Source organism: Zingiber officinale, chromosome 1A (genome assembly GCF_018446385.1).
Source record: "Zingiber officinale cultivar Zhangliang chromosome 1A, Zo_v1.1, whole genome shotgun sequence".
Lineage (NCBI taxonomy): Eukaryota > Viridiplantae > Streptophyta > Magnoliopsida > Zingiberales > Zingiberaceae > Zingiber > Zingiber officinale.
The window spans coordinates 140,718,282-140,732,777 of NC_055987.1; the positions used below are offsets into that span (position 1 = coordinate 140,718,282).

General features: G+C 34.1%; 2 protein-coding genes across 2 annotated transcripts; one reads left to right on the top strand and one right to left on the bottom strand.

Annotated features, from left to right (window-relative positions):
• Positions 1–2,380: 2,380 nt before the first annotated feature.
• On the top strand, positions 2,381–11,112 carry LOC122036068 (DEAD-box ATP-dependent RNA helicase 1-like). Its single transcript, XM_042595263.1, has 9 exons — positions 2,381–2,819; positions 3,255–3,489; positions 4,615–4,869; positions 6,365–6,510; positions 6,703–6,880; positions 8,475–8,662; positions 9,211–9,415; positions 10,482–10,587; positions 10,669–11,112. Exons 1-9 carry the CDS (start codon positions 2,701–2,703, stop codon positions 10,785–10,787), a joined length of 1,551 nt encoding a protein of 516 aa, XP_042451197.1. The 5' UTR covers positions 2,381–2,700; the 3' UTR covers positions 10,788–11,112.
• Positions 11,113–11,485: 373 nt separating this feature from the next.
• Positions 11,486–14,475, bottom strand: LOC122036077 (E3 ubiquitin-protein ligase SINAT5-like). Its single transcript, XM_042595273.1, has 3 exons — positions 14,120–14,475; positions 12,285–12,671; positions 11,486–12,003 (listed from the first exon to the last, which is right to left on the bottom strand). Exons 1-3 carry the CDS (start codon positions 14,306–14,308, stop codon positions 11,668–11,670), a joined length of 912 nt encoding a protein of 303 aa, XP_042451207.1. The 5' UTR covers positions 14,309–14,475; the 3' UTR covers positions 11,486–11,667.
• Between the last annotated feature and the right edge of the window lie 21 nt (positions 14,476–14,496).

Below are 14,496 nucleotides of genomic sequence, written 5' to 3' on the forward strand. Positions count from 1 at the left end.
ATTAAAATTAATAATTTTTTCTAATTTAATTAGAAGAGATTCAAAGAAGAAGAAAAAAGGAAATTAGCGTTCAAGATTTATACTTTATTGTTTAGAGTCTGATGACTTTTGTAAATAAATTAATGAAGACAAAATTGTACACAAATAAAATCTAATTGGAAAGAGAAAAAAGAATATCTTTCTTTTCTTTTTTAGATTTTTTCCTTAATTTTAATAGGAAATATTTTTTTTTTACCTTTATTAAAATAATTCAACAATATATATATTTTTGGACCTTTATTAAAATAATCCAATCAAATATATTTTTTTAGGTTTTTATTAAAACAATCTATATATATATATATATATATATATATATATATATATATATATATATATATAATATCTATTATATATGATTGTTAAATTTGGAGGCCCCTACAAATCAGGGCCCTTAGTCATCACCCTCGGTGACATGCCTCAGGGTTGGCTCCGTCAACCATCCCCAGTTATAAGGTGTTTGAGCGTTTTTTTTTTTTTGATAAAAAACTTGAATGGGACGCACAAATGATTTAGAAATTTAATTTTTGCCCAATTTTGATTCTTAAATTCTAGGGGTGTAAATGAACCAAGCCGCTTATGAGCTATTTGAAACTCGATTCGATAAAAATCTCGTTTGAGTTCATTTAATGAGACTCAAGCTTCACAATATTTGACTTGTTAGTTTGTGAACATGTTTGTTAGTAAACTCATGAATCAATTTTTAAATAAAAAAAATAATAATTTTGATATTGAATTTATAGATTTTATATTCACTTATGAAAAATATAAATAAATTTATTAAATTTATTTATTAAAATAGAATTATAAATTTTAAATTAGAATATTATAATTTGTTTAAATATATAATTTAATTTTTAATGATTATTTAAATTTATAATTTATATTTATTAAGCTCGTTTAGGCTCGATAAAAGCTCGAATAAGTTTGTGAGTCATGAATATATTCATTAAATAAAGTTCAAGCTCCGCTCGATTATAAACAAACCAAATTCAAATATTCAAGAGTTCGGCTCGGCTCGATTACACCCCTATTACTACATTTGGTTGGGTGTAATGTAATCGAACTTGTAATGTAATTAAATTGTAACGTAATGTAATGTAATATAATCTTGATTACATTACCACGTTTGGTAATGTAATGTATGTAATCTTTGATTACAAAGGTGATTACATTCCTTTGTTTTATGTCCATTATTTTTTATAAAAAATATAATTCATATTATTATAAAATAAAAAAAATATCCCGCGACCTTTACCGACAGTCGTTGCTCCTCTGTTGGAGATTGCGGTAGCCACCAGCAACCAGTGGTCGTCGCCGGCAACCACCGACCGGGGGTGCTGGCAACCGCGGGCCACCGCCATTAGCAACTATCGGTCACCGGCAACCGCTGTCGATAATTGTCGACGACTGTCGGCGGGGGCGACGGTTGTAGCGGGAGGGGGGCGGGCAGTGGTGGGCGGCGACGAACTAGGGGTATATTCGACATTCAAATTTTAGTTAAACAATAACCTCACAATGTAATTAGATTACATAGCATTTAATTTGCAAGTCATATTACAAAATTTCACTACCTTTTATAATCTAAATTATATTATATTACAAATTTTAAATTAAACTAAATAAAATAATTATCCTTGTAATGTACTCTGATTGTATTACAACACAGATTACACCTACCGAAATCAGCCTTATAAATTTCATGTAAAAAGGACGTGATCGAGGATTAGGGCTGTAAACAAGCCGAGCCGAGCCGAGCTTTTGTGGTGTTCAAGCTTATTTGATAAGGTAACCAAGCGGAGCAGAGCCAAGCTTAAAATGAATCCAGCTTTTGAAATGAGTGTTCAAGCTTGACTTGATTTTTTTTATGAGTTGGAGCTTGTTTGAAGCTTGGTTTGAACTTGATTCATTTAGATGTTATCAAGCTCTCAATTCAAGCTTGTTTGATTATTTGGAACTTTTAGTTGTTTGATTGATTATTGAGCTTGATAATTTAAATTTATTTATTTATTTAGTATATTGAAAAGAGTTTTATTAATGAATATGTTTCGTGAACATTGTTCATGAACGTTGTTCACGAACGTTATTCACGAAATTTAACGAGCTAAACACATATATATATATATATATGTTCAAACTTGTTTGTTTAGCTTAACGAATTGTTCAAACTTATTTATTTAATTAATCTTATATATATTAAATAAACATAAACAAACTATTTTCAAATCGAATATTAAACTTGTTCATTAACCTTGAATAACACTTTTAAGGGAGGACTTCGACGTAAAAAAGAACAAAAATAGCAACAATTAAAAATTAAAAAGGAGCGTAATTTTTACAGTTCGCTCGGTGGAAGTAACTGCGGTGGAATTATAAACCCTCGCAACCGCAGGTGGAGGCGCTTCAGCGCCGGACCGCAGCCCCGTTAGCGCCGCCCAAGCCTTCTTTTGAGGCCCTAGCTTGTATCCCACTTCTGGTCGCGGCGTGCTCTCCCTTCGCCTGCACCTCGAGGGGTTCAAACCGTGATCGCCTTCGAGCGCCGCCCAAGCCTTTTTCGTCTTTGGAAGGACCGCGCCTAGATCTTCCTCGCGTACGAAGCGCTAACACTTCGTGATCATTATATACGTCTTCCGGGAGTAGGTGATAGATAGAGTTTGGGAGATGGAGGAAATCTCCAACCAGAGGAAGCGCGTTCCCCACCTGACATGGATGAGAAACCCAATGAACATCGACCAATTTGAGGATGGTCCTCTGAGTCTCGTCCCCTTTCTAGATCCAAGGTTTTTAGTATTCCATCACCTACCTACTTCTCAACAATAAACCTTGTGTTTGATTTTATAAAGAAGTTTGTAGGATAAATATGCAAAAGCTCGTTCAAAATTGTGATTCATGGAGAATTAGAGTATACAGGATGCTTGATGTTTAGACCATAATGCAAGTGAACATAGTGATTATAACAACAAATAAAAAGATTAGTCATGAGTGGTAAACTATCCATAAGAAGATTTCACAATTTGGGAGTATATTATTATGGATCATGAAATACAAGATCAATGATTATGGCTATATGATAAATAGAAATTTGAATAGGTTGGTTTGTTGGTTTTAGATAATTTGTATTGTAGTGTGATGCATAACATGCATTCTTTATAGAGAATATTGGCATTTTTAAACCAATCTTGTCATTTCATTGTTAATATGTCTTCTTATTCTAGATTGGAAGAGGTCCTGAAGAAGATGGGTATACAATCACTTTTTCCAGTTCAAGTAGCCGTGTGGAATGAGACAATTGGACCGGGTGCATTTGAACGCGATATTTGTGTAAACTCTCCAACAGGGAGTGGCAAGACACTTGCTTATGCTTTACCAATTGTTCAAACACTTGCACTGAGGAAGATAAGGTGCCTGCGTGCTTTAGTAGTTTTGCCTACACGGGACTTAGCCTTACAGGTTTGTCATGAAACTTTTGTCTAACTCTAAATTGCCGCCTGTTATAAATTTTGTTACTGTTGCTTTACCTTTAAATTGTGGCGATGAAATTATAAATGAAAGGACAAACCCTCAAGACTAGGTAAGAGCATAACCATGGTCTTCAAGTAGTTCTGAATTAGGACATAAGCAAGACTCTATGCTTCATGTAAGTACATGCTCCTCATTGAATATACAAGTTGCAACAAACAAGGTCTCTTCAAGTACTTTTGTAGTTAGGACATAAGAAAGATAGTGTAGTTCATGTGTCAAATGCTTCCCATTGAATATACAAGTTGCAATGAACAAGGTTTATTATGCATATTTGAGTATAACATGTGCTTCTTGGTCCATTTCCATGTGGATAAAATGTTAGAAATTTGGGCATTTATTTCTCTCTGCTATTGTTGCTACAGATTTATATCTATGTGACCTTTCTGTTTGAAATTAGTGAGTTATATCTGTACAATCTTGTTTTATAATGAGGTTCTGCATAAAGACCCAGATATCAATTGTTACAATGAATATTCATTTGAACCCTAATAAAGTTTGATGCTGACCATCAGCATAGTACACTGCAGTTGAGGGTCTTTGTGTTCTAGGCAGCTAGGCAAACACCTTGTTTAGATGGCTCTTGAAACCCTATACCATCTTTCATGCACTAGAATTAACTGCATATGTGTTGCCCATGGATTTGCATAACATGTCTACTAGGTGGTTAACTACTATAACAACTTTTCATCATTAGACATTGTGTTGTCTGTGGTGGTAAAGGCATAGATTTTTCATCATTAGAAATTGCATCTCCTATGGTGACAAAGGCAAATTTGTATAGTTGGTGTATGATCATATTAGATTAATGAATTCAGTTGTTATTTATATGCTTTAACTTTGCTAGATTTGTGAAGACACAATCCCTATACTCATTATGGAAGCCCAATATTACTGTTATCGTATTCTCGTGTGAAATGATAGTTGTTTCATGTGATTATATAAGCTGTTCTAAATCCTATTTTTGATAATTAAGCAATACACAAGAAAAAAATTCAGTTTATCATTACTATGTATTTTTACTTATTTTATGGATATGATTATCTTGTGGTTCAGGTTAAAGATGTGTTTGCTGCCATAGCATCTGTAGTGGGTTTACGTGTAGGCTTAGCAATTGGCCAGTCATCAATTGAAGATGAGAGATTGGAACTTATCAAGAGACCTAATCTTGGGTTGTATTCTCCTTTTGATCCAGAAGACGGAGAAATGGAGCTACAGACTGCAGTTGACATATTGGTTGCAACACCTGGAAGGCTAATGGATCACATTAACATGACAAAAGGTTTTAGTTTAGAACATCTTTGTTATCTGGTAATTCAATATTCTCTTATACTGGGACAGTATTTCCTGTTTCTATTTTTTTTATATTTACAATGCATTTCCTTCCAAATCCTTTCTCATTAAGTTATTTCTCAATTTTATTTCCTAGTAAGTTATTTCCTAAAGTTCTCAATGATATTTTTGGTATGTCTATTTAAGTTTAAAAAATGCAGCTTATTTTTTCTTTTTGCAAACTAGCTAGCCTATCATAACCCAGTAGAACGTGATTGAATTCCTGATCAACTCTTTTTTGGTGAGATTGAGTTCAGGTCCTGTGTTCCTGAATGTCATGATACATGTGTAGCAACCAATGCACAATGACAGTCCCAGCTTCTTAAACTCAACTTACCTCTCCCTGTTCTTATGGTTTTTTATTTTTCAAGAAGGGTCTGACTTTTTTTGTTATTAGATATTTCAGTGATTTGCAATATAAGGATACAAAGAGTTTATTAACGTGTACCAAATGCTTTGTTTGGCTTTTGTTTTCATAAGTAGCATTCTATTTGATCATTTGACGCATCCCTTCATCAATGCAGTTCCAGTGCAGTATAAGTGGTTCCAATGTGGTTCTTCACCGGAAGCCTATGCAGCTGCTTTATAAAACATTGTTCCAACTGAAGAAAACTAGCTCCCTTTATTTTTTTCCCCTATCCTCTCACTTCATAAATTACTTTCCCTCGTCCTATCCTTAAAATAAATAGTGTTAGTCCTATTTGACAGGGGAAGGGGGAGTCTTGTGTTCGTATAAAACTTGAAGATATCCCTATTTTCCAACACCTGATACCAAAAGAGTCAATGCCTTAGTGGACCATGAATTTGAACGTAGGTTAGCGTGTAAAAGTTGTCTCATTTGATGACCTCATTTGTAGAATGACACAAGTGTTCTTCCAACTAGGAACCTGATGAGGGCCATTTGAGGAGGTAAAACTTATGAGAATATCATTCCCAATAATATATTTGTTGATCAGCAATTCTCCTTTAATGTGTCATTATTCTAATGAGTCCTGACGAGAACTTAAGGGTTCGATTACTTGGATGGAAGATATGAGGAAGAGTAAAAAAAAGTACATAACTGATGGAACTCCATTTGTATTTTTGTGAACTTTTCCCTCCTCTCTCTCATAACTACTATTCAAATAATGGGACTCTAAAAGTGCTACATTATCTGAGGATGGATAGCCTCATAACTTAAGGCTTTGGTTACTAAATGATATATCTTTCAAGAAATGGAAAATTTTCTGGGTTTCATTGCCATAGTGAATAATAGCTTGGCTGATCTATAGGTGTAGACCAATGTAAACAAATGTAATTCCTCATGGAGTAACTTGAGTCTGTACCACCAATTTTAATTATTAATTTCAGCTTGTTTAATGCTACATAATGACCTAATTATCCATTGAGTTAAGCTTCAAGCTTCAAAATAATTTTCTTAAAGATCAAATCTCATTTGTAAGTGTAAACTTAGCATTTATATTCATATCTTCAGGTAATTGATGAAACAGATAAGTTATTACGAGATGCATATCAATCCTGGTTGCCAACTGTGCTTCAGCTCACCAAATCAGATTATCAAGCTGGTCGTTCGAGCAACATTTGTGCTTTACATGGTTCATTAACTACCCTTAGAAGATGGTAATTTCATCACTTTCTGCATTGTTCTTAACAAGGTTTAAGTACCTGTCCAATGTTGGAATCTTTTGGTCCCTACCAGAAACTAAACTCTTGATTCCTAATATTGAATGTAAAAGAGCCCTGAATCAACAACTAACTCCACTGAAATTTTTGTTCAGTTTCTTTCTGATATCTTTTATTTTTCTTCTGTAGTGGTGCTGAAAGAGGGTTTAAAGGTAAAGTTTATCCAAGGCTTGTGAAGTTTATTCTATCTGCTACACTGACCCAAGATCCTAGCAAGATTTCTCAGCTTTATCTACATCATCCTTTATTGTTGACTAGCGGTGATAAGCGTTACAAACTACCTAAAAGTCTCGAGTCATTCAAGCTGGTATATTGCATTCGAAGTTTTATAATTTGAACTTTCAAATAATTGATTTGTTTGCCAATAAAATATCTTTGACGTTCAAACTGCTTGGGAGTCTTGATATAAACATTTTTCTACTGCTGAATGGATGTCTCTAAGGTTTGAATAAAATTATTTTATTTATTGCTTTGCTTACAGTCATTAGGTATATAACAAAAAACAGTTTCAATTGTAGAAATACATACCATATTAGACTAGTATTTGTAAGACCAGTTCTTTTGTTTGATTTAAGGGTGTATGATGAAGTTGACTTGTACAAATAGTTGATATTAATTTACTTGATTACTTGAGAATACCATTTAAATATGAACGTGTGGGTGTGAAATAGAATAGAAACTGTAAAGTAAGTGCACTGCTAGTATGGATGGAAGGAGAGGAGTTATCTAAGGGAGCCTGTGACAATTCTGTTCTCAGGAAACCAATAGGTGTATTGTTAGATATATTAATATGATTATTACTTCTTTAAAGAGTCAGAGGAGAGTTAAGAACACACATTATTGAGAAGTTGTAACAATGGGGTGCATGCCATAGTTATCAAATGATTCACAATTTGTATCATATAATACAGTACAATTCACATATAAAACGATACAATTCTTACATATATATCATAAGCGAAAAAAGAACCGCGGTGATCCTATTCAATATAATTCAATACGAATCTTCTTTTATGATTCTAAAAATAATGATGAAACCTTAAATCTACCCAACTAAAAGTAAATCTAACCATTAAGAAATTTAATTAAATCCAATATACTTGAAATTAAACTGAATTTATTTTAAAAGAAGAAAAAATGCTTATGTATATTATATAATAGAAGTATAATGGTCAGATAAAGTGAAATTTCAAAGTTCACAATGATATAGAAGAGAAAAATCTTGTTTGGTGGGAATACAATGTGAACTTAACACGAATAGATCTTGTCATGTTATATATGGAATGATAATAAGGGTGAAACAGATATGAGCTTAGAAGCATGCCATGAATACATTCTTCCATTTCATGACAATGATTTTTCATTTTTAAAGCATTTGTTATGGAAGTTTGCTATTGCTCATATAATTTCAATTCTTAATGAAAAGAAATGGAGATTTTTTTTTTATTGTCAACAATGGAGGATATGAACTTATATATTTTTATTATGAATCAACGTCAACTTACTCTACTTATTCTATTATGTTATTAAATTGAATATTATATTATTTTACATACTTTTAGATACCAACGTATTCTAAATAAAGTAGAATTATTTTAAAAATATTTTATTATTTTATTTGAACCTTATAATTTGTAGTTTGATACAATTCATGATTTGTTAATGCATCAGCCTCAATTTCTCAAGTGCATGTAGTTTGTTTAACTAACATCTAGTGACATAAACCTCAATTGTAGCAAAGACCATGTGACCAGCCCAAATAATTGGTATTCACCACTTTTTGTTGTTCAAATCATGTATCAATCTGTTTAACTTATGCCAGGTAATTAGTAATTGTGGATAGATGGATAAATATAGTTGTCTTACTCTTTCTCTTCTGTCTGGATTGTGAATATTTGCAGGTCTGCAGGTCTAAATTGAAGCCACTCTATTTGGTTGCTCTATTGCAAAATTTGGTAGGAGAGAAGTCCATAGTTTTTACATCATCTGTGGAGACAACTCACAGGCTAAGCAATTTATTGAATTTCTTTGGTGAATTGCCATTTAAAATTAGTGAATATTCACGTAATCAGCATCAGGCCATGCGAAGGTAAATTATGAATATTAATTTCTATGATAAGCTTTCTTATACATAAACTTAAATAGTAATGTATCCTGTCATTGTACTGATAATATTTTATTGATTCAAGGTGATTAAGCATGTAATGATCTCACTCTCTAAATGAACCATAGGGAGCCTAGCCCAGTTTGTCTTGGACATCTGGGTTTACTGGAGAGTACCTGTATCTGCATTGAAAATGATTGAATGCATATTTATAAGGGAATACTTATGTCTTCTATCAAAAATCATTGTTTGCTAATCTATGCAACATTTATGAGCCTGAGTTGTATAGTAGTGTTTACTATCTAGTGTCAGATTATGTTTTGATGTTTTCTTTTAATCTTATCCCTACCTGCGCTAATTATTAGTTATTTTCATATCAATTTGTCTGATCACATGTGCACATCATAATTCTTTTCTTAGTTGTTTTAGCCATAAGAATTTGAATAAATGATTTGTTTTTTTTTGGTAACTTCATTTAAATTGGTATTTGAAGTCATGTTCTATTTCTCAGTGACAGTATATCTATCTTGCAGCAAGAAACTGAAGTCCTTCAAAGAAGGAAAAACACACGTGCTAATTGCAACCGATGCAATGACGCGTGGAATGGATGTTGAAGGAATTAGAAATGTTATAAATTATGATATCCCTGCTTATATTAAGACATTTATCCATCGAGCAGGTCGAACTGCAAGAGCAGGTCAATCAGGGCGTTGCTTTACATTCCTGAGACAAAATGAGGTAATGAGATCAAACTTTGTATAGCTGATGTTAGGAATTAATTGTGTGAGTATTTTTTTTTAAGCATACTTGTTTATTTGGAACTTGGAAGAAAAAATTGGATGTTTACATGTTTGTTTTCTGGTGAGCATTCACATCCAATTCTGCAATACCTGAAGTTTAATTTACTGTACTTGCCTGAAGCACACTGCAAGGAATATCATTTAGTTTACTAATTTTGTAAACAATTTTCTTTTTTGAATTGTCTCATCCTTTTTTTTCATTATAGAATTTTTTTAATTTGATTTTACAACAAGTCTTACCATGGATTGTTGTTAGGTCAAGACATTTTTACAGACTATGACGTGCTATTGATCTTAGAAAGTTAGTAACAAATCACATGAGTATCATGATGAGTGATTGCTTTTATTCACGGGTGATTGTACTTTGTATAAGGTTGGATGAGAATTTTTAAAAAATCATTGAGCTGCAGAAATGTAATTAACTACACTGGTTTCAGTTTCATAGGCGACTGTGCTTTAGTATTCAACATATAATTGTAATGTTTACTAAGATTGGAGGGACTGGGAAAAAATGGTGTGCAGAAGTATGGGCTTGGTGGGTATGTAGTGTAGAGGAGTCAAAGTGGTCAAATATGACTACAGTTTCCTTCATGGATTGTTTACATGTAAATTTGCATGGGTCAGGATCTTTGTAAAATGAAAATACGTAAGAGCTACCATTTCCTGTTTGAGTGAGATTGTATGGAATGTGAGAGGGATTTGCAACAGGTTGTGGTGGATTATATGGGATGAGAAACCTTGATTCTTTCCAGGTTTGGTTCTCTTACCAATCCATTAAAGTATCAGGTTAGGTACACGAAAAAAATATCACCATCCTGAACTTGTTACAAGACGACAATACTTTTTTGAGAAAAGTTTCCCTTGTTGTCAAGCTTCTTCTAGCTTCAATTTTCCTAATGTTCTTCACATGCTATGTATTATTTAATTTCATTTGAGTTGCTTACTCTGTAACTGCTCAATAACAAGCATGCTTCCCTCTTCATGATTAACACCTGATGTTTCAGATCAAGCGATTTGAAAAGATGCTTGAGAAGGCTGATGCCAATTCTTGTCCATCTTACTCTTTACCTAAAGATTCTGTGGAAAACTTCCATCCACTGTACTTATCTGGTAAACGTGTTAGCTCCTATTGTTCATACCTTGGTCTCTCATGAGGTTTAAAACTCATTTTGTTTAGTTCTGAAATCTTAGCCCTGGAGAAGCTGAAGGAGCATGAGGAAACAAGAAAAGGAAAGAGAACCAGTAGCAGTTTTGGATCAGCTCAAGCAAGTAAGAGACAGAAGTCAAGAACAGAAGAACTGAAGGAATAGTGTGTTTTAACATGGTGCGACAATCGGAACACACGACATGACTGTCTAGCATTAACACCTGTTTTTTTCACTCCTGATTACTTTCACTTATTGCAATTTTGTTGGGGCTACTAATTATCATAGATGAAGTAAAGGCAAACATGTCGAAACAATGTGCCTACTGTAACCTTTTTTTTTTTTTAATTTTTTTAATGTTACTTAAAGGGCTAAGTCGCCATCTAGCTGGGTGTATCCTTCTACTAACATCAGTTGTTTTTCCATTAATATGTAGGCTCCGTTGGTTTGTCGGAGGTCTATTTTCTTTTATAGAAAAACAATTTATTTATAAGAAATGCATAATTTTTTAGAATAAATAAATATTTTTTTAAAAAATATTTTTTTTTATATTTGATTCTAGTAAATCTTATCGCTAGGTTTATTATGATCAAGTTGCCTGAGTTAATTGATGTTGAAGCCGAAGTTCTTGCAGAAGCAAAATGTTCTTTCTGTGTGTCATTGGTAGTTCCATGAAAGATTTTTCAAAGAAGGATGGAGTTTCTTTAGTTCCATACTTCACATGTAAGCCTCTACTTAGCACTACAAATAAACGATTAATTAATAAATATTTTTGAGTGCACATTAAACCTAAAACATTGTATTGTATCAGTTCATAATATTTCACCTGAGTAGGCATTGTTTTGTTGCCAAAAAGTACGCGAAATGAAAATGTTCAAAATCGAGCATGATCCCCAACTGTAGTGGCAGAATACACTGGTTAACTAACCATACGTTCTTCTATTCACAATTACCACTGATAACAATCCAATGTAACATGGAGAAAGTATGTCAATGCTACAACATAGCTACACAATTGAATAAGATAGATTGCAGCACATTTAGTTCAAGAATCGGAGTTTGGCTGCTCCTTCCATATCCGTCCAGTAACCCGCAGCTTCAGTTCCTTCCGGTCACCACCGGAGAAGAAGAGTGCCATGTTCCTATGTATAATAAGGCCATCATGACTGTCACGTACTTTACGGTGACTATCACGAATGCTCCGTGGAGTACCTTCCCATATTTGTTTCCTGCCATTGCCCCCAACTTCAAGGCTGTAACTGAAGTTTCTCGCCTCGTTCTCATCGCCCATGAACCGAAGAAAGGCCATGTAAACAGGAGCCATTCCTAACTGAAAGGCCTCAAAGTGCAAGCAGAAATATTGGCCAAAACAGTAAAAAACCTATATAACAAAAGAAATCAGTGAGAAAGTTGCTTCAGAGTTGTCTAAAATTTACTCTGATGATACTATTGTAGGAACACTTTCTTATCTTGGATGTCCAATTTTAAGATCTAAGATCAGGCTCTTAATATACAGGTAAATAAGGAAGTCAATGAAGTTCCATTGCAAGCAAGAATTGACTAAAACAACGTAAGTTTCCTTCACCATATGGTTCTGGTGTTTAACAATCAAGATGAAGCACAAAAGTAATAAAAAATTACAAGCAGTTCGTGAATACTTACAGTTAACATCCATGTTGCATTTTCAACCTCACGTGGATTCGACTTCACATAACGGTGATTGAAAGTACATCCAGTGTGCATGTCCACCTTATGATCATCTCTCAAATGTGCAACCAAGGAAGGAGTATCCCCAACAACTAAGCACTCTGATCCTGCATATGGGCAGTTGTAAGGTCTGAAGTTGCACTGTGCTTCATGCTTGATCTTGCTGTAGTAAAGGATGATTTCAGAACATCCTAAGTTGCTGTACTTGCAAGGAAGCTGAAGTGATTCTGCTACTTTTTCCAGGGCTAGACACCTTATATCCCCAAGCTCTTGTCTACATGTAGGGCAACGATTATGCACCTTTGATTTACAAGTAGAGCACAGTGTATGACCATTACAACACTGCAAAGTTATTAGGCATGATTATGTTAATATTGTAAGAGCAATGAAAACTACATAATCGTTGTAAGTCTGTGTTTGCAAAATTTCCCCCATTAAATGCTCTTAGGTTACTGATGCAATTTTCTTGTTTACCAGCCACAACAAAAAGCCAACTACATAACTGAGAGCATTCTACCAAGTAGGATTAACAGTACAACAGTCTATCATCTTAACAAGGTAACTAAAACAAGGTAAAAAAATATGCCTCTCTGGATAAGACTGACATTAGTACTATGTGATGTTGATGAAAGTAGATAATACCTCCGATATGTAGTCCTCATCTTTTGTGCTCTTGATGATACATTATTTCTTAATATATTTCTCGATTATGACATTGTCACATTTGATATTAGAATATGATTTTGTATAGTGTCATGCTTATTGAACTCATGTTATACTTGCATCACAGTGCAATGTCGGGGGTTATCGAAACATGTTATCTTACTTGCTTTTACAATTGATGTTTGTAGCTTGTTAGTTGAATTCTTAACTTATAATGTCCTATGCTGGACCTTATGACCCAAAATCCTACTTAATAGTCGCTAATTTATTATTAAAATTTTATATATTTTAGTAAGAACTATGAAGAAATTTTATATTCAATTGGTGTTAACAAGGGCAATCAAGAATTTGGTGATTTTCTAGTTAGGTAGATACTCTATCGGATAAAGAAACATATTGCTACTCTGTCTGGTGGATTTTGGAAGAAAAATTTATACAGTACACGATGTTAAATTGTATTAGGAAAAATAGGATTCATCCAGCAAAATGATTTTTATATGAGCCAATAAATGGTTTTATAATTATTCAAATCCTAGTCATGTAGTCCAGAAGAAAGCAAAACAGGAATTTTCCATGACCGCCATGAAAGAAGAACCTAACTGGATAATATCCTCGAAGATGTCTGCTTACCAAATCCATAAAGGGCTACACTTATTTATGCCTGAATAAAGACAATAAAAATTAATCGATCCATAGAAATACCACGCACACCGAATGCTAGGTTTCACTGAAGCGAAACTAACCATACAAATACCAAGATTGCCGCAAAGAGAAACAAGGTAAGGATTGAAATTCTCAATTCTAGCGTTTAACCAAATCGACGCATGCTTTCACATTGCAGCGAATTGCAGCATGATCTTAATATTTGTAACTCAATCCTTACACAAAAGGCAATTTTTTCGCAAACAGGGATCGAAATACTACAAAAAGTATCGAAAAGAAAACGAAACCACAGGAAAAAAAAAATTAATCACACTTGGCAGATGCAAGCACAGCAATCCTTCCATATACCAGAGATAGAGAGAGAGAAAAAGAACTTCGATTCACCAAATTCTCAGAAAATCACGAAATCACCAGATCTCAATAAGCGAAAGAAAACCCGCGGATCCAGGAATCGAAGTACCAACCTGATGGATCGGGGGATACATAGAGTTGGCGCAGACCGGGCACTCAAGCAACTCGTGGACGCTAGTGGCGGGAGAAACCCCGGGAAAGGCAGCGCCTCCGGCATGCGGCTTGGACGAGACGTGCTGAGCGATATCCTCCTCATCCAGCCCGTCCGCCAACGAAACGCACTCGAGGCTATCCGATTCCATTGACGATAAACAAAAAGAGCGAGATCGGAACGGTCGAGCTCTGATTTACCGATCGAGAGCGAACTTAGGGATAAGAGGAGGATTTTTGGGAGGAAGATCAACGCGGGAGGGTGATTGAAGTAAATAAGGAAGAACAAGAGGAAAAAAGGAAACAAATTTGAAGGAGCAGTTCCTCATATTGCAGTTTA